At 41.2% G+C, this 26615-nt stretch overlaps 1 protein-coding gene across 1 annotated transcript; it reads right to left on the reverse strand.

Annotated features, from left to right (window-relative positions):
• Positions 1–15026: 15026 nt before the first annotated feature.
• CLEC3A (C-type lectin domain family 3 member A) lies at positions 15027–22607 on the reverse strand. The gene is made up of 3 exons (XM_035025312.1): positions 22493–22607; positions 17326–17409; positions 15027–15418 (listed from the first exon to the last, which is right to left on the reverse strand). Exons 1-3 carry the CDS (start codon positions 22605–22607, stop codon positions 15027–15029), a joined length of 591 nt encoding a protein of 196 aa, XP_034881203.1.
• Positions 22608–26615: the final 4008 nt, after the last annotated feature.

A 26615-nucleotide genomic window follows, 5' to 3' on the forward strand; every position in this document is an offset into this window, starting at 1 on the left:
AGACAGTTAATTTTTTGATGCTTTTGCAAGGGTGCTTCATCTTCAGAGAGATTCATGGAAAGGACTCTGACCAGCACTCTAGCATACAGGTTTCTGATAACTTTAAGACTAAAACTGAACTGGGTAAGAATTTTCAGAATGAATGGAAAAACTGGATTCAAGTAGAACAAGAACTAATAAGATGGGATTGAATGAACTGATGAGGATGCTTATCACTTTTTTGCAAGTTTTTCTTTGAAACATTGCTGGCTCCTTAATATTTTATTTTTATAGAGACCAAAGGAAGTATAGTTACTAAGGTGCATTTTGTGATGACTGAGACCTCCAAACATGGTCTCAAGGACTTCTATTAATATAAGTTTGGAAGCCAGACGTACACCCCCCAACATCTTTGGACTGTTTAAACTCCTGTGGTTCTTTGAAACTTGTGAGGTTGGAAAAGCAAGGCTTCAAGTGGGAACCTTTGAGATAAGGCAGGTCGGCCCAAGTAATTCATTTTTACAATGAAAAGTTGGCTCTTTTTATCCTGGTTGAAGGCTGACATGCCCACCATCTCTCAGTTTGGACCACTCTGGTTAATGGCTAATGTGTGTAAGATAACTGATCAGTCCCTGGAAGAGTGGGTAATGGATTCTCTGACCAGTTTTGTTTGAGATGATCCATGTTTGCCTAAAGACTGAGCATTCTGGGTTGATGCCAAGTCATGTTCATTGCATCGTTAGCACAGATTGATTGGAGAAGTCACAGTCCCTAACACTCCCCATGCTGATGACTCAGCCTGTGGAGTTGCCATTGTGCCATCAGGTGGGAAGATCACCTGGGCAAATATCCTGGAAACCACCTGGTTGAGTGCTCTTTGTAAATAGGCTCTCAGAGGCAGAACAGACTTGTCTGTGGACCGTAAATGAACTAATAATCAACCTGTCAGCTTAGTATTGAATAAGTGGGAAAAACAATGTGAAAGACCCTCTATGGCTTACCTGTCTCTGGTCCAGTCTTGTGATGGTGGCATTATTTCCATAAGCATTGCAGGATTCCACCACGTAATCTGGACTGAGCCCCAGCACAGAGCAGGTCTCCCCATGGGAGCCATCAGCCACCACAATGATTTTGGGCCACTCTGGTACCACCACCTTCCTCATAAAGTTAACTAAGACACAAAGATGGGCTGATGATGAACAGAGCATGCACTGACACATACAATGACGTGGATGTTTTCTGTTGATGAACGAGGCAGTGACAAGCAAACAGACTTGGCTGTTCTGTTTGTTGCTGCTACTATTATTAACAATTTTATTATTCACAATAATGGTATTAACTCTTAGAATTTTAACTGCAGTTTTGTAACTATTTCTTATCCTAGGCATGCGCTAAGAGTTTTCTATGTATGCTTGCATTCAGCCTCAACAATTCTATGAGGTGGGCATTATTATTAGGCCCATTTTATAGATGAGAAAAATGAGGATTGGAGAAGTGAAGTAATTGTCTGATATCAAAGAGCTCATAAGTGTCGGGGTCCTAACTGAACATAGATATCTTTTTTTTTTTTAAAGATTTTATTTATTTATTTGACAGAGAGAGATAGTGAGAGCAGGAACACAGCAGGGGGAGTGGGAGAGGGAGAAGCAGGCCTCCCGCAGAGCAGGGAGCCTGATGCGGGGCTCGATCCCAGGACCCTGGGATCATGACCTGAGCTGAAGGCAGACGCCTAACGACTGAGCCTCCCAGGCGCCCCAGATATCTTGTTTTAAAGCCCATGTTTTTTGCCATTGCTTTGGTAGGGGCTAGAGATGCAGAAAGGAATAAAACACAGTGTCTGCCCTCAGACCTAGAAGGTTAGATACTCATTTGCAGAAATAATTGTCAGAGAAGAATGTAATCTTTTGCCCATTTTAAAGTTGGGTTGTCTTTTATTGTTAAATTGTAAAGGGCTCTACGTATATCCTAGATACAAATCAGATACATGATCAACCATTCTGTTGACTGCTTTTGATTTTTTTGGTGGTGTCCTATGAAGCACAGACGTTTTCATTTTGATAAAGTGTGATTTGTCCATTTTTTTCTCTTGTTGGTTGAGCCATTGCCTAATCCAAAGTCACAAAGATTTACACCTATGATTTCTTCTAACAGTTGTATAGTTTTAGCTCTTACATTTAGATATTGGACACTTTTTGAGTTGATTTTGGTATATGGTGTGAGGAAAGGTTCTAAACTGAGTCTGATGCATACAGCTATCCAATTGTCCCAGCATCATTTATTAAAAAGATTATTTTTCCCCATTAAATGATCTTGGCCCCCTTGTCAAAAATCAATTGCCCATAAATACACAAGTTTATTGTTGGACTCTCAGTTTTATTCCATTGATCTATATCTATCCTTATGCCAGGATCACACTGCCTTTATTACTCTAGCTTTGTAGTAACTTTTGAATTTGGGGTATGTGAATTCTCCAGTTTTTTTTTTTTTTTTCCAGATTGTTTTATCTACTCTGGTTCCATACATTTCCATATGAATTTTAGGATCAGCTTGTCAATTTCTATATGTCTTATGTCTTTTTCTTCTGCCAAGGAGTCAGCTTGGATTTGATCCTGATAGCATTGATTCTCTGGATCCATTTGTGGATTCTGGGAAGGCCTCACTCTGTGACAAACCCTATGCTAAGCATTTCACTGGCTTTATATCATTGCATCCTCAAGGAACCTAATGATATAGGTACAGTTACCATGCCCATTTTATACATGGAGACAATGAGGCTTTTAGAGTTGTCAGAAGTCAAGTCTCTTGAGAAATAGATTCAGAGACAAGATTTTCATGCAGCAGGTTTATTGGGGGGTGTCCTCAGGATTAACATTTGGAGGGCCAGAGGGAAGCTGTGTTGGGTGGAGAGAGTACTTGAAATGGGATGCAGTTATAACAGAGGTCTCAGCTGATCCCATGGGAAGACCAAGGGCCCAGAACTGAGTCAAGGGGCCTCTTCTTTGTCTCTCATCATCAATGTAGGCTGCCCCAGAAGAGGCATGACCTTGGGTTAAACACCTCCCTCCAGTCAAGGACAACTCATCAGGAGGGACTCCTGTAGCAACCAGGAGCAAACACTTCCAGCAACTGGGAGAATGAGTACCTGCATCCTAGAAGGTGGATGTGGGCTACCCCACAGCATTTACGACAAGGCAGTTATCGCTTGTCCTAAGTCATGCAAAGAGTAAATAGCAAAGGGTAACATCTGAGCACTGTCAGTCTCACTCCAGGCTCCTCACTCTTAACACTCACACTAAATTCACTCATTTGCAGAAATTCAGTTAGTGTTGGAATTACCCAAAACATCCCTTGCTGTGGACTGAATGTATGTGTCCCCCCCCAAATTCATATGTTGAAGTCATAACCTCCAAGGGTGGGGCCTTTGGGAGGTAATTGAGTCATGAGGGCAGAGTCTTCATGAACGTGACTAGTGTCCTTATAAAAGAGACCGCAGAGTTATCTAGCCCCTTCCATTGTATGAGGCTACAGCAGGAAGTCAGCAGTCTGCAGTCCAGAAGAGGGTTCTCACCAGAACCCAACCATAGTGGCACTTTGATCTTAGACTTCTAGCCTCCAGAAGTGTGAGCAATACATCTCTGCTGTTTATAAGCCACTCAATCTATGGTATTTTGTTATAGTAGCTCAAATGGCCTAAGACATCCCTGAATTACATCCTCAGCTACACTCGTTCCCAACATCAAACTTGTGACTTTTGAAGTGTCTTAGTTTAAGGTCTTGGGGAGGAAATCTTACACTGGGGTCTCAAGACTCCCAAACTGTGAAATGGAGCTAAAGCTTCCCCTTATTAACTCTGCTTAGTGAGAAGTGTGGATGCTGTCTTGGTGGTCTGGGCTTACAGAGGTAGAGTCTTTCTGATGGCCATCCCTGGCTCCTCAGCTCACCTCACTTCCAGAAGAGGAGCCTGTAAACACTCTTTCCCAACAGTTGATCTGTGAAATTCAAGGAGTCTTCTGAGCAATTTAATAAGGACTCATCTTTCCTTGATTGTCAGCATGGCAAGCCTACAGATCTTGTACTCTGGGAGCTTTAAGTTGCTTTTGAGGGCACAGCTGAGTCTCCACAATCAATGCAGTTTGACCATTTGCTCTTGTTTTGTCAGAAGTCCATAATGGGTTAACAAACATCTGATATATGGCTACAAAATTTAGACTTAGAGTTTCAATGGGTTGAAACAGAGGATTCTAAACTGGAGTTTACGAGGCCCCTGAAACTGGGTGCCATGTGGCTGGTGTATGTGCATACATGCGTTTTATGGGAGGAGGGCTCAAGCTTCCCTGATGGACTTCATAACCCCCCCCAAAATACAGGACCATTGGTTTAAAAAAACCCAAGCCATTTTTCCCCCTTTTTTGTCACTTATATATCCATTTCTTGATTTTTCCTGGTCTTGCTGAAGGTTGGTCTTGAGTTGATACTCATTCTGGAACTCTGGTGTGTCATGCAGATAACAAAATGGAAAATTGCAATCCTTCATAGCACCACGCATCTGGCAATTAAACCATACACCAGTGGCCCAACTCTGGTCTTTTCTGCTCATCTGAGAGTTGGGCATTGTGCTTTTGCCATGTTTTAAAATACCTGTTTGTGTTTTAATCTATCCTGCAAATATTTCCATAATGTATTATACCAGGCTATATGCAGAGTCTACGTGATGTACAGAAAAATAAAAGTGACTGTAATCTCAATAGGCCCTTAGTCTGTTTGAGACTTAAGTAAAGTAGAAGGAGGGGGAAGTGAACATCTATTGAGCATTTTCATTTTGTCAGGCTCCTAAAAGCATATATTATCCTATTTGCATCTCAACAATCTGAGATTGCTGTTGTCCATTCCCTCAACTGACATTTTTTTCTTAAAGATTTTAACAACTGACAATTTTTTTTTTTTTTAAACCAGAAGACTAGGGGCGCCTAGGTGGCTCAGTCAGTTAAGCGTCTGCCTTCGGCTCAGGTCATGATCATGGGGTCCTGGGATGGAGTCCTGCATCGGGCTCCCTGCTCAGTGGGGAGCCTGCTTCCCCTTCTGCCCCTCTCCCCAATGCATGTTCTCTCTCTTTCAAATAAAATGTTAGGAAAAGAAAAAAAAAACATAAGACTAAGGCTCAGGAAATTTGGGGAATTTATTCTTGGTCACATAGAAAATAAATGGTGAAGTATTTTTAAGAAGTACAAGTACATGGGTGCACTTGTTAATACAGTGGAGCGCTTTCTCATTCCTCCCTTACAGGATTCTCAGTTGGTGGTCAAGGAAGACCCTAGAAGTTCCTTTTAACTTTAAGCATGGGAGACAAGGACTGTTCCTATCCCCGCAAGAACAATATCAGAAGAGGATGAGGGAGAGAAGACAGAGCTGAAAGAGGGGCTCCCCACTTTCCCCCTTTCTCCCATCCCATTTATTTGACAGGAAAGGCCAACTCTAAGTAGCATGGAATAATTTTCAGAGTTGAAAGATGTGGGAAAAACACTCTAGATAGGCTTCCTTTTTTCTGGGAAGGAAAGTGAAGCTGGGAGAAAGGGACTAACTATCAGTGCCACTCAAATGATTTAATAGTTAAAGTATTTCATCCCATCATCTTCTCAGTCTGCCTTCCCATGTTGACATATGTCCAAAGCATATTTCTGCTCATGCTGCCTCTGTAGTCCTTTCAAGGCTAACACTATGATTGCATGATTATTTGCTGTGTAATAAGTACACATGCTATGTTTGTGGGAATAAAATTCCTACCTTCTACGTATGTTTCACCTATTGGATTATACTAGAAGCACCCCAAAGGTGCATGGTCTGGAGAGGGAGACCTCAGAACAGGGCTACCACATAACTCCGTGTCAGGAAACAAACCAGTGCTAACTAAATATCTACTTTGTGCTATACACGGTACTTGACACATCCACACATCTCATTCCATTTAATGGTCAATAATAATCTTTTGAGCTCGGTACAAGTATATCTAATTTTTAGTAGAAGACACTGAGTATTGAGAGGTTAAGAGATTTGCCTGATTTCATCTCGTAATTAGTCATTGGTGGAGCCCATATGCAAATTCAGGTTGGCTAATTCCTACTTTTTTCCTCTACATCAGGCTGTCTTTCAGTGCTTGTCACAGCAGGTGAGCATACAGGATTTGGGATCTGAGCATGTTGCTACAGGGGAGCTGAAAATGTTCTTCAGGGGTCTGGCTTTTATTCTGGCCTCCTCGGGGAAACCAGCAGATACCCAGGGTGGAGTATGTGTAGGGAGTATGGGTGTTATCTTCTCTGCAGTTGGGAAAATATGCTTACAATGGGATGACACAAACAAAGAAGAACAAGAATAGCTAACATCATTGCATACTTACAGATCTCTGCTAAGAAACCTATGGACATTGTCTGATTCAGTTCTCACAATGACCCATAGAGGTAGATCCAGATCTACAGGTGAGAAAATGAGCCTTGTAGAAGTTAACTTACCCCAGTCAACTAAGCAAGTTTTTGAGTTAACTAGGAAGTTAAGAACCTTACTTTGTACATAGTTCTTACTGACCTCAGAACCCTAATTACTTTGTTGCATTGCATCTAATATCAAGAGTGATTATTCATTCTGTACCCAGCAACCCAACAACTACTAAACCACAGAAATCTTTTATTTCTGGGCAGTTCAGTTAAGTAAGTTTTATTGCCTAATGTCAGACCTCTTTTATTTAGAGAGCTGCCAACCTGAGATAACCTCCCTCTTTAGTATGTTGGTGGTTATTCATTCTTTGGGGCTGCTGTTAATTTTAATTACTTGTTTGACCTTTGACCGCTATAAAGTTCATCTGATTAAAAAATATTTTCTTAACATAGAAAATTGCCAACAAATACCAAAAGTACTAGGTCAACCAAGCCAGACATGCTTGAATAAATAACCACAGAGCTTATAAAATGTCTGCCTGTGCCCTTGACATTTGTAAAGAGACATTTATGACTCCAACATAATCTTTGCTATCATTAGGTTATTGCTAACATACCAATCTTAACATGACCATCAGCTTTGATTTTTCCACTGGCAAGAATAGCTTAAGCGTTTCACATTTTTTGCATTACTAGTACTATACAGATCTCACCCCACTTAAGATACACACATACACACACACCTATATATACTTTCTCAACAAAAAAGGCTAACACAATATAAACACTTAGTACTCTTAAAATACGGAAAGGCAACAGAAACCTTCTGTAGTGGACAAGGAGAGGGCTTCAAAGATAGCTGAAAGATTGTAAATTAAGCATAAAAGAGAATTTCCTCTTTGTTGGAAATTGGAGAAATCCAATGAAGTTGGAGAGTCATTTATTGCCAAGAGTGTCCTTCTTGGAAGATGCTTGCAAATAGGGTCAGTTTCTTTGGCAGTTCTTGGATTCAGGGAGAGACTCTTGGATTTTTAAGTTTTCCTTCCTTATGTTCTTTAATCTCTTGACTGGGCGCTTATTCTTTTGTGGTGGTATCCAGATTGCTAGGCAGAAGTTACTTGGTAGAAAATATTTGAAAGAATTGAAAGGAGGGAAGTATAGATATGACATTTTGCTTCTGGTCAGAGTTTTCCTATAAAATTTGTACATATGAAGACTGTTTTTGCTCCGCAGTTCTGAGATTGAATCTTCATAGTCATAACCTTCTCCCTACGTTGTAATCTGGGGTGAAAGCTGGTCTCTGGGCACTGGATCCGTGTTACTGGCAAGTGAAAAAGTTCTTTTTTTTCTTTTTTTTTTAAGATATTTACTTATTTGACAGAGAGAGAGAGAGAGATCACAAGTAGTCAGACAGGCGGGCAGGCAGAGGAAGAAGCAGGCTCCCTGCTGATCATGGAGCCCGACATGGGGCTCAATCCCAGGACACTGGGATCATGACCTGAGAAAAAGGCAGACGCTTAACCAACTAAGCCACCCAGGTACCCCTGGCAAGTGAAAAAGTTCTTAAGACTTGGTCTCTGCTTCACGTTATTTTTCTTTCTCTTCACCCATCCCCTTTCTTTGAATTGGTAGATGCACTCTAGCTGTTAAAAATGTCTGGTTTTTTCTACAAAATGGGCTGCAACTTAAATCAGTGGAAATCTTGGTTATTGAAATACTAAGCTTTCAAGTGAGTCTGTGGGCTTAACTGTAGAAATTGTTTGACAAGCACAAAAATATCAAAACAAGTTGGTCCATTAAGTCCACTTACATACATAAAACATTTTTCTCAATTTAAAAGTAATATATATGTTCATTTTAGAAAGTGTGTAAAATAGGGAAAATGCAAAGAAGAAAATAAAATTCACCCATAAAATCCTATCATCCAGAAGTAACAGCTTATTAACAACTTAATGCATTCCTTTTAAATCTTGAGTGTTTACTAATGGCTGCGTGTCTAAAAATCTACAATAATGTCTGCTCTGTTGTAAACTTAATAAATATGTGTCATATGTGAACAAGATGATTTATGTGACCAGGGTCTGTTTTGTTTTTGATTACTGTGAATGTTTTGTCAGTTACAGCTATAAACAACATTAATCTGTTGTAAGTTATTCCTGCTTGGTACCTGATTTCCTTTGGGTATTTGACCTTGAGAGCCTGCCCTCTAGACTTATCTACGTAAATATGATGGTACATGTTGAGAGTGCTAATAGATTAATTAGATAATATAGCCATATGTTAATGTTAATTTAAATTTTAATCTGTAGTATGCCCCCAGAAGCGAGTGGCAACAGGGGGTATTAGAACACAGAGCCTGAAGCCATGCAAATACAGATTCTGATCCTGACTCTGCAACTGCCAACCGTCATGTCCTTAACAAATTACTTAATCTCTTTGAGCCTTAATTTCCCCATGGCTAAAATGACCGTAAAAACCCACATCATGTGATTATTGTGAGATGAAAAATATGTACAAAGAGAAAGAAATCACTAAATAAATTTGAATTAATCCACAGTGGGACCCAGAAAATTTGTTTAAGAAACCATGACTTATCTAATGCCATGTAAGTTTGTATAAGTGAAAAAGCCATACTGTTATAAGGCTAAACAGTAGCCTGGATTTTTCCCCCCAAATGATGCCATGCTAAAAGATGACAATTATGAGTGTTCACTCTTAAAAGGGAAACTCCAGGGCTGATGGGCTGGCTAAATCTACACCTTAGAAAATTACCTTCATTTTAATCCTCTTGTTTTTTGAGTACTCAGGAAATTTCTTTTCTCAGAGCCATGTGATATTTGATATTTGTGCGTTTGCTTCTAAAAAGATGAGGGCCCTTTTCTCTCTGGTTCTTGGATATCAGTTTACAGCTGGTGATAATTTTCATTTTCTAAGCCTCTCCTATTGTACAGTGCCCTTCTACCTACACTGTCTCATAAAATGTCACAAAAACTTATAATGTAGTAGTAGTAGTATTCCACTTCGTAGATATTCTCAAATGTTACCTGCATTTTACAGATGAGGAAGCCAATTGCTTGCTCTCTGTCAAAAAGCTGGTTTGATAACAAGGCAGACAGAGAACACAGTCATGTCCGTGAGTTGTCGCTGGCCCCCTGTAGTTAGTGAGTGTTGGGGCTAGAGAGGCTAAGTCAAAGGCGATATATTTTCCCAGGCCGGCCTCACCTTGGTGCCCAGGAGAAGGCAGAAGCCAGGCCAATGGCCCTTCTTCTCCAGGAGGCTGAGCAGGTGCTCCTGGAAGACGCCGACCCTGGTGAAAAAGTGGCCATTGCGTCAGCAGCCCTCCACGTTGTCGAAGTCCCCCCCCAGCGGCCTGAGGAAGCGGACGCTGCGGGGTCCAGCGCAATCTGCTGCGGGCGCGCCAGCAGCGGGCCCCGTGCGCGCGCGTCCTGCACGGTCAGCTTCAGCACCCGGGCGGAGCGGACAGCGACGAGCGCGGCCGCTAGCGCCAGCGGCCCGGCGCCCACCACCAGCACAGGCACGCGGGCGCGCCGCCGCCGCAGCCGGTCCGCGGCCACCTTGACCGCCAGCAGCAGCAGCACGGCCAGCAGCGTGCCCAGCGCCGCGTCCAGCGCCAGCGCCTCGGTGCCGCCGTCGGGCCCTGTAGTCCCCGCGCCCATCGCCCCGCGCCTCCTTCCCAAGCCCGGCCCTTGGGTGGGGGGGATCCTGCTCTGCTGCAGCCACTCCCCGCGAGCAGGGCCCCACCCCTCCGGTCTTTCTCGGGCTCCTGGGGGTGTGAGCAGGCAGACGTCCCAAACACGTAAATAGTTCCAGAAGTGGTTGGGGCTAAGTATACCCCTTCATCGGGCTCGGGGCTCTGTCACCCTTGGAGTCTGTCCTTTTGAGGTCACTTCTTGAGACCTTTTAAAGCTCCGTCGTTGTACCCCTACTGTATTTCATATTACATTTGTCGTGGTTTGTAATTGTGTTCTTTTGGTAACTATTTAATGCTGGTCTCCTATATGTTTTTGTTCTTCACGGTGGGAACAGTTCTTAGCACAACGTGCCATTTGTCTAACCCGAATAATATACCAAATGTAATAATAATGTTACAGGCTACCTGTGAGGCTTCTTCCAAGCGGGCCACGATCTGTTTTTGTTTTAGCTCAATACACTAATGAATATTTGTCAAATTAACCATTACCAAAAAAAAAAAAAAAAAAAGGACTGTTTATTTTATTTTATTTTTTTTAAGATTTTATTTATTTATTTGACAGAGAGAGACAGCGAGAGAGGGAACACAAGCAGGGGGAGTGGGAGAGGGAGAAGCAGGTCTCCCGCGGAGCAGGAAGCCCAATGCGGGGCTGGATCCCAGGACCCTGGGATCAGGACCTGAGCCAAAGGCAGACGCTTAATGACTGAGCCACCCAGGCGCCCCTGTTCTCTCTTTCACTGGAGAGAGAGCTGTATCAAAAAGGGTTGCTCATCATGTCTAATATTGCTCCCTCTGGTCACTATCTTTTGTCTTCCTGTTTTATTTTCTTCTGTTACTATTTTCATTATGTCATTTTGTTATGCTATTTTCTCATGTCGATCTTTCCACATTTGGTGATATGATTATCAGAAATGACCTTGTTTATTTCTTTGCCTGTTTTTTTTTTGTATATTTTGCCTATCTAGATGTAAGCTCTGTGAGATCATAACCTAGCCTGTCCCGGCAACAAAAACTAGCTCAAATGGAAAAGATAATTTGTCTTGTATAGCTTGAAGGGATTGGAGTGCTCATAGAATTTATAGAAGCAGCAACCAGGACTTTAGAAATGACAAAGGCCACACTGTGTGAACACATACCTACGTGTACTTATTTCTTCTACCCCCCTCCCACCCCCCACCCCACCTCATCATTTCTCATTACCACTTATCTTTGCTTTCCTTCACTCTACACATTGCATCCATCTAGAAGGGAAGAATTCTGCCAAAAGCCCTAAATTCACTTTGTTCCAATTTAACATTTCCAGCAGTTTCATTGCCCCCATGTCAGAGGGCAGCCACTGGAAAAGATTCTAATTGGTTTTGCTTGGGCTATGTATGCTTCTTTGAACCAATCACACTAGGAGTAGAATTGTCAGCTGTGCTTGCTCGTGTGTGCATGTGTTTTTTGTTTTTTTTTTTTTTTTAATCGTTAACGTACATTTAATTTGGTATTTCTGTGCAAAAGCTTATTTAAATCATTGACCATTTTGTGGTGTTTAGTTTAGGTAATACTGCATAATAATAACCTATAGTCCACTTAACTTCCATATGTAAATATAGAGGTACTAATATTTTCTTCTTAGACTTCAGTGAATAGTCTTGCTCTCCTCCTGTGTGCCGTGTTGTTACATCCTTGAGTGTAGGAACCATAACTCCCTTATTTTCTGTCCCTCCAATATTACCTAACAAAGTGCTTTATAGTTAGTAGCTACCCTCTGAATTTCTGACATCAGATTAAATGAGCTACTTAAGTAGCTGAATTTGTGGACTACTTCATTCATTACATGTGCTTTATTTGGTGAGGATATGATTAGTTTTCACTACTGTGAAAGCAGGAAAGACTATAACTCTTTATTTTTAGCTTAAGAAATGCTATTCAGCAGTGCTAGGGAAGAGAAAGAAATCATTGATCATTGCAGTAAGTCCTCCTTCACATCATGAATTCGAGCCTCTCTTATTGATATTTCCTTTAACTAATTGACTTTTTACCTTGTACCTCATTTAATGATATGGATAGAGGCATCTGTGGTAGGTAGAAAAATTGCTCTCAGTATTGTTCTTCACTCAGATGAACCGCAGATGTTACCCTTGACATTTGAGTTAAAGAAAAGCAAACTTGCAGGAATCCATCAGAGACTGTCTCTAGGCAAGTAACTAAGGCTTTAGGCCCTTGCCATCAGACCGGGGTGTGTGATCTAGTACTCTTGGTTTCAGCTGTAAACTTTTAGAAATGCAGAATCTAGGGCCTCAGCCCAGACCCTCAGGATCTGTAACTTAACAAGTTTCTCAGGTGATTTGTAAGGAAAAGAAAGTTTGAGAAGCACTGCTCTAGAGACTAGAATCAGATTCCTGGAAGGCTTGTAGGGCCTTGAAGGTTGGGCTTTGAATATAGTTGATATTCTCAGGAAGCCAAGTGCACACCCTAGGGATGGCAATAGTGCAAATGTTGATGTCCTCCTACCATGAGGTTGTGAGAGACATTACTAATTGCTCAGGCACTCTTACCACCAAACTTCCGGATGTCTGTCCACATTCTCTACCTAGTGTGGTAATTTCATGGAGACAGAAAAGTTGGCCTAAGAGTTAAGGTCTGTTTATTAATCTTGTCTGAAGACAAATAGTTGTTTGCTGAGTAGTGTCCAACAAGCAAAATAGACCAAAGGGAAATCTAGGTTATTGAATCTTGTGGGTATGGCTTTTGGATAATTTGTTGACCAAATAATGAAGTCAAGGTCATGAGTTTTGCCCTCAGCAAACCAGATAAGCTCTTAATCCGCTTCTTCTGGTCTTGCTCTGTCCCCCATTCATTTGCTCTTCCTCATGCTAAACTCATCTGAATTCCCCTCACTAACCTTCATCTTTTGAATTAAGCTTCTTCTCTTGATCTTTCTGGTTGGGGTACTTGGGAGAGGATCATTGTATCTATAAGCCCCGTCTCCTGGAGACCCAAACTCTGACACTGACTTGTATGAACCCTGGTTGTCTTTATTCACCCTTTTGAGACAAACTCAGACTGAATGCCTCATCAAGGTCATCTGTTGCCTAAAATGTTACCCCAAATGATAGAAACTGGGAGAATGGATTAGAATCCACTTAAATTGCCTACTTGAACAGGCTTGACGTTGTCACAATTCCCCCTAGTTGCCAAAGATGTAGGATCTGAGTCAACTTTTTAAGTTCTGGTCACAATTCCACTCCTTCCTGGAGTGTGATGTGGGGCAAGTTAGCACATATCTCTTCTTTTCGGTTTGTTCTTCTTTATGTGAAGTGGAATAATTCTAGAGCCTAATTCCCAGGGTTGTTTTGGAGATTAATGAGAATTATGTAAAATTTGGCACTGTACCTGGAGTATGATAAGATTTTACTACCATTAATGTCTACTAATTTTATTATTGTCATAATCTTTGAGGGGATTTTGGCTTTGTTGGAATAGAGGATTGGGCAGGGTCAACCAAAAACAATTGGAGGTACAACTTTCTTTTTAATATTCTCCTCTTCCCTCCAGACTTAACTCTTTATTGTCATGTAAAATTATTCTCCTAAGACATCTAAATCACCAGTTCAGTCAGATCCAGGGTATTTCCTCCCCCAAATTGTGCCAAGTTTGGTATAAACCAATGTAGTTTGAATAATTAATCAACATCCAAATACATCCGCATCAACCAGAACTCAGGCTTTATTGTGCAGTGAAAAAAACTAAAACTTAATTCCAAGCACACGTAATTAAAGTTTGCAGAGAAAGATATTGTTCATAAAACATATTTGATATTTAAAGAAAAAAATGACATTTGAAGAACAGAATACACTTAGAATTTTTGGCTTCTAAAAAGCCCATTTCCCTCAGGCCTAAGCTTTGTAATTTCATATTAGGCAATGATGTTATTTTGTACAATCTAGTTAAACTATTTAATGGAAATAGCATTTGACAGAATAAAATATTGCATAGATGTATGACTACAAAATAGTATTATTTAAATCCAATGTTCAACTTCAAAAGATAGATTGCCCCTAATAGACTTCAATATATGCTTGTTTAAATATATATATAAGTACATAAAGTATATAAAAAAGGAAATGACATATATAATATCAACCCTCGATTTCATCCAGGAGGATAAGGATACTAAAGCCAGGGAGAAGTAGACATATTTTTTTCTTACTTATTTTCCCATACACTCTGCCTTAGGGTTACCCGTTTGACTCAGAAATTGTATTGTAATTCTGGGACTAAACATTGACCAAATATGCTACTTTATCATTTCCTTTCAGAACCTGACTAGGCATTTTCAAAATCAGTGTGTGTATATGGTGGAGGGAAAGGGTCATGAAGAAAACAAAGTTAAATCAGAACATTTCTGAGACATCCATGTTCTGATGTGGCAGACAAGATGCAGGTCCCACCAGGGGATGCAGCAACTCAGAAAAGGTTATGGGCTAGCAAGGTGCTATGACTGGGGTGGAACAGACTGGGCATCAGACTGAGGTTTCTGGATTATATCACACCCAGACTCTCTGATTGAGAGAATTCTCATCAATCAAATACATACTAAACTTTAAAGGGAAAATCTTCCAGGTAGCTGTTGTGTTTTTAACACAGACGTGGTTTCTATACAAGGGAGAGGGCCTAGGAAAGTGGGAAGGATTTGATAGCCCATTTTGCAGAAGCCACAATAACATTGTGCACATAGCTGGGTCATTATTTTCTGATCTCCTATACCCCATGGAGGGCAGAATCACAATGAAATGTGGTAGCAAAATTGGCTGACTCCTGTATTCCTATGGACACAGATGCCCGTGTGACAATTCTGACTTACTCTTGTGAACCATCAGCCTATAAATCGTGACCGATCTTGCATTTTTGAGAAGAGCCTATTAAGGGATGATAAATTCGCATATGTACCTCTTGCTGCTACGACAGACCTCGTCACTCCATTTGCCCTGAGCTGACTGGGAGAACAGGGCACAGTTTTCTCGCTTACCGCCGTTAGGCTGTGCACGGTCCCAGTTGAGGAAGGAGATGGTGACTCCATGGACATCAACAAACTTGCCCTCTGTGACCATGTCATTGATGCCCAGCCAAAAGTCACTGACGCCTGGAAGGCTGCTTTTACCATAGTCTCGGAGGGCATTGATTTCATCAGAGTTTCTGGGGATAACCAAGGTTCCTCCCTTGGAGATGCAGTCTTCGTTGGCTTCATGGAAGTGCTTCAAGCCTTCCGAAGCAAGGTAGCATTTCTTGTGAACTTTTGTGCCTCGGAGACAGACTGTAAAGATGTGAAATTTGATATGTTAAGGTGCTTTTTGAGTGTTTTGCATCCAGGACTGGACTTGGAAAATAGCAATTAATATTTGTGGATTGAATGATGGGTCATCATAATGATGAATTAATATTTATTGGAGATTTTGTATGTGTCAGACCCTGTGCTAAGCACTTTATAATAATGAACTCATGTAATAATCACAGCAGTCCCAGAAAGTGAGATTTTATTACTCCCACTTTTAGAGATCAGGATATTGAGGCTTACAGAAGTTGTTACTTGTAACGACTTACTGTGTAAAAACATAAGTTACATAGCAGATAAGATCATAACTACATAAATCCAGGTCTGCCCCACCCTCAAAACATTTTTAGCCCATGCTGCTCTGATAGACACATGCTTGGTAGTTTGTATAGCTCTACTGTGTGCTGATTTCCTTGGAACTTCTGGAACTGGGTGGTGTTTCATAATTATTTAAAAAACAAACAAAAACAGAAGTGTGAGTTGACATATGGAGAGACAATGGTTTTGTTATGCAGGTAACTCAGCCCCGGTAATATTGTTTAGGTTATCCAGGATAAACCAAACATAAAGATAGTTTTAGGGCAAAGCATTGGAGAACCAGGCTCTGACATTTATTAGGTGTGCAATTGTTAGAGAAAATACTTAATGTCTCTGTGCCTCAGTTTCCTCGTCTGTAAAATGAGGATAATCATAATGGCACCTATCTCATAAATTGTTGGAGGACTAGTGTGTTAATATTTGTAAAGTATTTATAGTGCCCAGCTGTGGGGAAAGCGTTAATAAAACTCTTTTGCCTTCTGTCTTGTCTGGTCATTTGATCTTCCTTTAACTTCTGAATTCTGATCCTAGAAACCTGATAAAGGGAATATGTCAACAGTATTACTAGGCAAAATTGCTTATGGTAAAAATGACCTTGAACTGGTCATATATAGCTGGCCTGGGAGTTATAAATCCTCGATGGAAGGCCATAACTTTAGTCTTCCCTGAAAGTGGTAACTCTTATAATTGGACAGGTCTCTTGAAGGACCCTTGAAGTTCTGTTTTTGGAGTTGCTTTGTAAAGTGTTAGATCCCAGGGGTATAAGCATTGTGGGCAAGGGCTGTTCTTGAACCCACCCAGTGTGGCTCTCTTTTCCTTACCCTGGGAGCCAAGGAGGGTAGCTTTTAGGTTGCTGGGAGCTCTACCCCCATGTAAAGAGGAATGGCAAGCTGTGGTTCTAACCAATGGCCTTCCATTTGCATCTGGTGCTCCATGTGGCCAGAGTGAGTCCTGTGATCCTATGTTTAGTTGAACCTCAGCAGATCTCCCAATGGGCACTTAGTAAACATCTAATGAGTGCTAATTATTTTCACCAGTTAATATTTGCTTCAATTCTGTTTCATTGCCTATTAGAGAAGAATTATGAACAAGCTTTTAAAATGTATTATTGAAATGTTTATTTTTATTTCTCTACCACCCATATATAGGAGAAGGGAGTAGAAAATCAAGCTGATTTCCCCAAACAGTTGTCTGCCCAGCTTTTGAATCCTTTCTCCTGGACGCCTCTCTGGGTTGCCAATGTGTCTTTTAAAAAGTGTGCCTAGGGGTGCCTGGGTGGCTTAGTGGGTTAAGCATCTGCCTTCAGCTCAGGTCATGATCCCAGAGTCCTGGGATCAAGCCCCGCGTCAGGATCCCTGCTCAGCGGGAAGTCTGCTTCTCCCTATCCCTCTGTCCCTCCCCCTGCTCCTTCTCTCTCTCTCTCTCTCAAATAAATAAAATCTTTAAAAAATAAAATAAAAAGTGTGACCTAGAACTTGACGTGTACTCTAGATAATGGTTTGAATTACTGGCAAATCACGATTTCTTTTCCTATCTCTTTTGAGACAAGGCATTGATGAGTCGGGTCTTACCTGTCTGTAGGGCTTGCATTTCCTTCAGGGCATTGACTTCTCTCCAGAGCTTTTCAATTTGAGTCTTCAGGTCTCCATCCTTTTCTGGGGATATTTTAGGGTAGGAGGAATGAAAAGCGTAAGATTAAAATAAGATAAAAATAAAATAAAATTTTGGAACCCAGAATCTAAGGTGAGGGTGGTTTTGATGAAACTGAGCCAAGTGTACATGAAAATTAATGGATGACAGTATGTTGGCCAGGAAGATTCGTAAGAGCTTGGTTGTGGTAATAATTCTAGATGGTCCTTCTTTGAGACAGGGCTGCTGTGCCTCTCCAGCCCCATCCTGTGGGACTCTCCCTCCATCAGGCATCAGACTTGTTGACTTTCAGAGTAAGGTGTGTCATCTCAGCATCCATTCCTTTGGGTTCCTCCTGCCTGGAACACTCTTGCTCCAGCTCTTGTCCATCTCCTCATTGAGCTGAAATCTCTTTTCCAGAAGGCTTTTCTGGTCATCGTCTCTACTTTAACATCTGTCTGACTAATCTCTTTCTTTGAACCTTTACTTTTCTCCTGAGCACTTTAATCTATATTTTTACTTACTTAATTTCATGTGTCTTACTGTGCATGGTGCTCTTGGTGCTTAACACAGTGCTTGGCACATAATAGCTGCGCATAATGTTTGTTGAATGAATAGACAAGATTCTAGGACTGATGGGGTCTGTCTTAGAAATTGACAGTTTGAACTCTTCAAAGGCAAGAATTATAATAAATTGTAATAAATAACAAAAAGGAAAAATATTAAGAGCCACCATATACTGTACACCAGGAGCTTAATTCTTTCAGTATTCCTGTGAGATAGATACCATCAATATCCTCAGTTCACAGAAGAAATAGAGGCACAGGAAGTCAAATTAACCTGCCATAGGCTAGCCAGCTAGTAAGGTGCAGTCAAGATTTGAATCTGTCTTACTCCAAGTCTGTGCTCGTCACATCCTTCTGATCTGCTCCTGCACAGTAATTGCCTGATCCCTAGCACATGCCCTTGAACAGAGAAGATGCTTAAAGCTTGGGATGAGCTGTCCCCACCTGCCTCCTTATATAGATGCCGTATGGGGAATCTGTGTTCTATCCTGGGTTTTTCAGGACCGTCCCCAAATCCACACATGCTGATTCATCATCCTCTTTAACATGCGCTTTGCAAGTCAGGTGTTTCCACGCTGGGTTAAGAAAGCCTTCTGGGATACCCAGGGGTGGACCCCACCTCTGTTTCACTTGATGTTGCAAATCAATTCTGAAAGCATCCAGTAGCTCAGCTCAGAAATACAGTAACCCAAGAATTTCCTCAGAGACCATTCGATCCAGAATAAATGTAAGGGTACATTCAGAATGCAAAACCATCAACTGTTGGAGGCCAGGCTCACAAAGACCGCTGAAGACTTGCTTCCAAGTTTCAAATTGTCAGCCATACAAGTCATCCGCCTTCCCTCTCAGCTTCCTGCTTCATTCTATATAAGTATGTGGCCTCCACAGGGAAGCTGTAAACGTTATAATTAACATGAAGACATGAATAACATTAGGCTCCTGGGAAATCATTATGGAAATCATTGTCCAGGTGACTTGGCTTCTGCTTCTAACCTTTGTGACAAATGTGGATGTGTTTTGTCTACAATGAATACAGGGAATATTTCAATTTAAAAATTAAAATTTAGGGGCGCCTGGGTGGCTCAGTCATTAAGCGTCTGCCTTCGGCTCAGGTCATGATCCCAGGGTCCTGGGATTGAGCCCCGCATCGGGCGCTCTGCTTGGCAGAGGCCTGCTTCACCCTCTTCCATTCCCCCCTGCTTGTGTTCCCTCTCTCGCTGTCTCTCTCTGTCAAAATAAATAAAGTCTTTAAAAATAATAATAATAAAATAAAATAAATTAAAAAAAATTAAATTTTAGGGGCGCCTGGGTGGCTCAGTTGTTAAGCGTCTACCTTCGGCTCGGGTCGTGATCCCAGGGTCCTGGGATCGAGCGCCGCATCAGGCTCCCTGCTCCGTGGGAAGCCTGCTTCTCCCTCTCCCACTCCCCCTGCTTGCGTTCCCTCTCTCGCTGTATCTCTCTCTGTCGAGTAACTAAATAAAATCTTTTTTAAAAAATTAAATTTTATTCATTTCTGCAACATATAATTTATTGAGACCTATGAGTTAAATTACCAGGGAAATTTTGTTTTTGAGTTAAGTCCCCCGATTGCCATTTTGAGTAAAACAACAATAACAACAACAAAAACTCCCTCTCATTTTATTATTGTTTTTCTCCAAAAGTAGTTTCAGTATAGAAATGCAGAAATAATTCCCGGAAAATGACCAGTAAATCTATGAAATCTACCTCATCCTCATTAACAACCAAAAAGTGTCAACCTTTTTAACAACCAAAGAAATGCAAATTAAAAGAGAGGTATTTTGGTTTTTGGTTAGGTTGACAGAGCTTAAGCTGATGATATGATGTTACGTTGTCAAGGTGTGTGGGAATGGTCACTCTCATATGCTGAAGATGGGAGCATTGTGGGTTGATGATATTATTTTGGGAGACAGTTGGAAAGTGTGATGAACCTGCAGTTTTCTAGAGGTGTATCATAACATCCTACCTAGCATGGGTTCAATATATGTGTACAAAGCAGTTCACTGAGGCAGTGGATCAAAAACAATAGAATGGAAGCCACATAGAAGTTCACCAAGAGAGAACAGATGACATGAATCACGACCCATCTGTGCAATGGAATATTATGCACCTACTTTAAGGACTGATGTATCCCTTATGTTGATAGTTATCCAAGATTCGGTGGATGAAATAAATTAATAGCCAATTCTTATTTGGTTAAAAATAGCAGGTTTTAATTGTGCATTAGAAGAACTCTGGGAATATCATTTCCCAACACGTAATAGTGGGTAATTTTGTGAAGAGGATTGGGAGAGAAAAAATGGCTTTCATTTTTGATTTTATAAAGTTTGGTATAATTACCAGATACTTAAAATGTTTTAAAATTGTATGTGTTAGTGGAGAGAGAAGTGTTTGGTAAGTTTAGGCTTATTGCATCACTTACTGCTGTAGAATCTGCTTTTTTGGACTTAATAGCAAAAACTCACAAAAACTCCTTCGGGAGGATGATGCTGAAGAGGTGTGCGCAGTCAGTTAAAAGGCAAACAGGGAAGAAGAGCATGTGGGTATACATGCGTGTGGCTGGAGTGGGGTGGGGGGAGCTCTGCATGACCTGAACCGAGTGGCTTCAGAAACATCCCCATAGCACACACACACACCCGCATGTTCACAGCCCTGTCCACATCCCTACTGGGTGGTCACCACTTTGCCACTGCCTCCTGGCGGTGAAGAGATGCTGGCAGGAAAAATACGCCACATGGTCACACAATATCTTCTCCCTCCCTCCTTCCCCTGCCCTCATCTTCACCAGTATACTATACCACGTATGAGAAGTATTTTAACCTTCCATTTAAAAGAGGTAACAGGAAAGTTTAATATTGTATAAGGAAAAAGAGTCCACTGAAGAAATCTTGCATCAGACCTAAATCATAGAAATAAATGCCCCCTTTTTAGGGCACTTTATAATACGCAGAGCACACAGCAAGACAAGCCTCCTTTTTAACCCACCAGCCATCCATGTTGTGTCAAGTCTGCCTTGCACTTTGTTGGTATGTTTCATATGTTTTGTTACTAATGAGGTGAAATTGTTAAGGAAATAGTGTCATAATACTGACCTTGAAATATGCTGATAGGAAAATGAAAATGACTCAGAGAATGAACTAAAACATCACTCTTTGTCTCCCTTGATACTTTTTTCCTCTTGCTATGCTTTCAGCATATTGCAAATAAATTGCTGTCATCTTTGTTTTTTGCAAGATTTGTTTTTTCTTTTTTAAAGATTTACTTATTTGAGAGAGAAAGAGAGTGAGCAGGGGGGAGGGGCAGAGGGAGAGAGAGAATGTCAAGCAGACTCCCACTGAGTGCAGAGCCCAGCGCAAGGCTTGATCTCACGACCCTGAAATCATGACCCTGAGATCATAACCTGAGCTGAAAGCAAGAGTTGGTCACTTAACTGACTGAGCCACCCAGGAACCCCTTTTTTTCTTTTTTACCTCTTAACCCAGTTCAAGCCATCCAGATTTGGGGATTGCTTGGAGATACAGTTTTGCATTAAAATGTTTCAAACATAGGGACGCCTGGGTGGCTCAGTCGGTTAAGTGTCTGCCTTCTGCTCAGGTCATGATCCCAGGGTCCTGGGATGGAGTCCCACATCGAGCTCCCTGCCCGGCTAGAAGCCTGCTTCTCCCTCTGCCTGCCACTCCCCCTGCTTGTGCTTTCTCTCTCTCTCCCTAATAAATAAATAAAATCTTAAAAAAAATTTTTTTTCAAACGCTACATGACTTTGTATGTTGAAATATTTTTAAGTTTAAAAAGAGGTTCAATTTCTCTCTGACATGAAAAAACTTAAATGTGTAGTATAGACTTTTTTTTTAAAGATTTTATTTATTTATTCATAAGAGACAGAGAGAGAGGCAGAGGGAGAACCGGGCTCCCCGCTGAGCAGGGAACCCGATGCGGGACTCGATCCCAGGAGTCCGGGATCATGACCTGAGCCGAAGGCAGATGCTTAACCATCTGAGCCACCCAGGCGCCCTAGACTGTCTTTATATTGTCAGAGGTATGAAAGTATACCTTTGTGATAACCAGTGACAAAATGGTCTAACCTTGAGTATACATTTAATAAGATTTAGTTATCTTACAAATATATTTGAACAGTTATATAATATCTAGGAATGAAACAGTATACTCTAATTATTAATCAGTCTATTCTACTTGACCCCTTGTTCATAATAACCAGATATCCACGTATCCAGGTTACCTCCCTCTGAAGAACATTCTTCGTGGCTAAGCTCACTTGACAAAGGATATACAACACAGAAACTTTTTCTATTAAAAAAAAAAGGACCCCACTGCATGATTCCTTTAAATATCAAACTATTCCAGAGAATTAAAAGGTCACTCAGTCCCCTGAAATGCCATATCCACATGATGGCATGGTACTTTCACCAGAGACAGTTCTCCTGGAAGAGTTTGGAAATGAATATTGCCCAGTCCCTCCCCACACTGAGCAAGCCTAGAATTTTGCTGGCCTGAAAAGCCCTGTTACCTTTCACTCGGCGTTTGCTGTGCTTCCTGGCTTTAAATTTGGATGTGTGGCTGGTGGTCTGGTCCAGGAGTAAGGTGATAACCAGGATATAAATTACGAGTCCATTCTTTGCCATGGCTTTTGGGCAAGTCTGAGGACCACTGCCAGCTCCTGTGAAGTAGCTAAGAAGCAAGTAGACTGCGCAGCTACATCTTGCTCTGGAATGCCTGGGGCCAGCTTTATAAAAGCTCAAGTGAAGATTGGCTGGAATCCTGCTGACGAAATGTTTGAATTCCTTGGCTGGCCACAGCAGAAGGTGGCCCCTGTTCTTGTGTCTCAGGTTAGACTTTTTGTGTTTTTAATGTTCCTGTTACATTTTCTACTTAACTTGCCTTTTCAGACTTAACTAAGGGATAAAGGGTTTTGCCTGCTTTCTTCTTCTTCTTTCTTAAAGTCCAAGAGGTTTGGAGTCTCTGTAAAGACCCCAATATTTAAGCCCTTGATTTGGAGCTCTGAAGTTCACTTAATCATCTGGGAAATTCAGTCCCGTTTTCAGGGCAAATAAATAAATAAAGCACACCCAAAAAACTAGGAAAGCTCCTGCATGTGTATGACTGTGTGTGTGATGCTGGAGTCTACACACATTCATGTGTCTACTCAGCTCAGGTGAAACTTGGGAATGGTTTGCTCACAGAGCGTAACGGGTGGCCAAAGCGGATGGTCCATGATCAAACAGAAGGCTTTCTATTAGGATTTTGTGAATTCATGAAGAGTTACATTTTTGGGAAACACTTTAGAATGAAAAGAAAATTAAGATGATGAATTATTTCTGTAAGAATTAATATAAAATATCAACTATAGCTATTTTGAAAATCCCTGTCACCCAACACTTTCTGCCTTGAAATTACCCCAAACACTTAAAAAATACTGTCAAAGAGAATACAGAAATAACAGAAGAATAGAATGAAAGACTCGGTATAATTATTCTTACCTTAACAATGGGCTTTTTAGGAAAAATTCTAGGAACTAGATAGGCTTTTGTATCAAAATCAAGGGACATCCATTATCTTTCTTTTTCTTTTTGAGACAACATAGGAAGAATCAAGGGATGATTCATTTCCTCTGGATCTTGGAAAACCACAGTCTAATCTATCTTCGTTGCCTTCCTGTGAAAGCCTCTTTGTACCCTACCCACATATTAACACTGAAGTAAGACCACTGATAGAGGAAAGTCTGACATGGTTTAGCAATGTAAATGTGAAATAAAAAATAAATATTTTACTTATAATGCAGAATCCTTATACTGATTTGGGCAATCTATGAGTAGGCACTTGACAGCATTGTGGAAACAAGCTGAGCTGGGTTCAAGTTTATATTTCACCCATTTATCAGCTGTGTGCTCTTGGGCAAGTCACTGAACCTGTCTGGGCCTATTCTCACACAGAGCTAGGAATGCCTACTTTATAGGGCTGTTGGAAAGATTAAATGAAATAATATCTATAAGCACTTAGCACAATGCCCAGTGCTTAATGATAATAATAGTAATAATATCTGTAACATCCTTACCATCAATTATAATAGTATGTACAATTCATTTCATGGAATACCAGATCTTTTTATTCTTCACAGCAAGCCTACGGGATAAATATTTTCTCCAGTTACAGATGATTGAATCTGAGCCTCAGGAAAGTTAAGTGGACTTGTTCATCACTCAGATTCCAGTGGAATTGGAGTAGAATTTAAAATCTAGTTTTGATTGACCCTGGAAGATCTCTCCTTTGACCTGGCCTGTGAAAAATATGCTTTGATTTGAATAGGGAAAAGGATCAATGCTTTACAACTGATCTTATGATTGATTGAAAATACTTTTTTCCAGCTTCTTAAATCCTTTCCTCTGAGAAGAGATTTTGAGTTACAGAACAGTTGTGGAAAGCTAATGATTTCTCTTGGATCTTTGATCTGTGCTGTGTTCAAACTAGATTTGTAAGAAAAGGCTGTCTTTTTTCTTCAAAATAAATCTATATTGTTTTAGGCTCTTTTTCCTTTCTAGGAAGCCTTTGACACTTTTTGGATTTGTTTTCTTTTAGCCAGATCCTAAAGCGTTTGCTTTCTCCCTTTTAAATTAAAAGACTTTATTTTTTAGAACAGCTTTAGAGTTTTGGAAAAATTGAGCAGAAAGTATAGAGAGCCTGCCCTGCCCCCCTCCCCAGTTTCTCCTATATTAGCATCCTGCAAAAAAAACAAAAACCAAAGAAGAAATCTTGCATTTGTGTAGAGTATTTGTTTTCATTGATGAATGAATATTGATCTATTACTATCAGTTAAAGCCTATAGTTTACATTAGGGTTAGCTCTTTGTGTCATACAACTCCATGGTTCTTGGCAAATAAGTGTATAATGTCATGTATCCACCATTACGGTAACATCCAGAAGAGTTTTGCTGAAGCCCACGCTTTTTGTTCTAATTAAATATTTGAGGATTTGTTTCTTCCCCAGCTGTACGGCCTGGTACCCCTCAGGACTCTCTCCTGACTACCCACCCTGTTACTCTCTCCCTCCTTCTCATGGCCTCAAACTCTCTGTCTGGGACTCTCTCACATTTACCTCTCAGTTTGGATCTCCTCCTTCAGATTCACAGTTCCAGTTGCCCATGTGACCCTTCCAGGTGGATGTCTCAGAGACATTTCAAACTCTTGATGGTTAAAGCCAAAATTCTGGATTCTTCCCCCATTAACATCCCATGAATTTTAAAAAGTCTATTCTTCCTAGCTCTTCTCCAGCACAGTTAATGTCCCCAACCCACTCAGGGGGCCATTTCTGAAAACTAGGAATAATCTTTGTGCTTTGCCACCCTCTCCCCCCAGACTTTGGCCCACAATGCCCTTCCTTGCAACCTTGTCAACAGCAATGCCAAGGTTTCTACCTCTACACGGATGCTTCCTCTTTCCTGCCATCATCCCATCTGAGGTCTCTAAGAGCTCTTGTCCTGGCCCAGCTCAGCCACTCTGCTCCTGCCCATCTCAAGTGAATGCTCCACACATCATTAATGGGGTCATCACTCTCTGACTTAAAACCCTCCAAATCTTTCCATTATACTGAAGGTGAAACCCGGACTTCTTACTTTGGTTTCTGAGGACCTCCTTCCTGGTGACTTTCTCCCTTCATGGAGACCTTTTGCCAACTTTGAGTCATATTGAGTTCTGTCTTTCCATCCCCACTGTGCTTTTCCACAGCCTTTTTCTCTGTCACTATACCGTCACCCCTTCCCAAACTCGAACTCTTGGTGTGAGTCCAAATTAGTGCTACTTTGTGTGTGACCCGACTCCTTCATGTCTTCCAGATCTGAACTTGAAGATCACTTTCTCACACATCTTCTCTATCTGCATAATGTAGGAAGATCCCACTCTGTTTTCTCCAAGAAGGTCCCCTGCTTCCTTTATCGCCCTTCTCATAGTTTGGTACTCATTTTAAAAATATATTGATGTAATTGATTCACTGGTTGGATGTCAGTCTCTCCGGCGAGGCTGTAAGCCCCCAGAGGGCAGGAGCTGTTTCGGGTTAGCTCAGCTGTGCATGCAGTACAGCACTTGGCACACAGTGTTTGCTCAATAACTGTTACCTAATGGGTGGCAGGACAGTTTGGCTTTTGCTTCCCTCCTCTCCCACCTCTGCTCTGAGACTCTAGCAAAAAGGCACTTGACCAAGGAAATAGCAGCTCAGCTCTTGGAAGAGTAAAGAGACAGACTCATTTGGCATAATAACACTTGGAGTCATGCTAGGAAACCATCCCACTCAGCACTAGGGGAGCTCTAATTGGCTTGCAGGTGCTTGGCCGCAAGGCCAGACAAGGATAGGAGCTTTCCTTTAACTTGTCTTCCTCCTACTGGGATTCTAAGTCCAGTTCATCCTCCTTCAGGGAAAAACCACTGGAAACTGAATGACTGCAGGATTGGCTGGAAGAAGATGAGAGTTGGCTCTGAGAATATTCTTAAGGTAAGGATTTTTATCCCTGTCCCAAATGCTGATTGACATCAGACATGGCCTCCACCCCCAAAACCTCAACAGGAATAGCCGGGGGAAAAAATGGCCATGATCTGGACAAAAATCACATCAAGAACTCCACACACATTGAAGGTGATGGATGC

This window comes from Mirounga leonina, unplaced genomic scaffold, assembly GCF_011800145.1.
Source record: "Mirounga leonina isolate KUSES-001 unplaced genomic scaffold, KU_Mleo_1.0 Mir_180, whole genome shotgun sequence".
NCBI classification, from domain to species: domain Eukaryota; kingdom Metazoa; phylum Chordata; class Mammalia; order Carnivora; family Phocidae; genus Mirounga; species Mirounga leonina.

Excerpts from the sequence above, each read along its gene's own strand:
- CLEC3A (XM_035025312.1), bottom strand. The coding sequence starts at position 22,607 with ATGGCAAAGAATGGACTCGTAATTTATATCCTGGTTATCACCTTACTC. Across the intron at positions 17,410-22,492 it reads CAGCAAACGCCGAGTGAAAG|AAAAGGATGGAGACCTGAAG; the intron begins GTAACAGGGCTT and ends AAATATCCCCAG. Across the intron at positions 15,419-17,325 it reads AATGCAAGCCCTACAGACAG|TCTGTCTCCGAGGCACAAAA; the intron begins GTAAGACCCGAC and ends ACATCTTTACAG.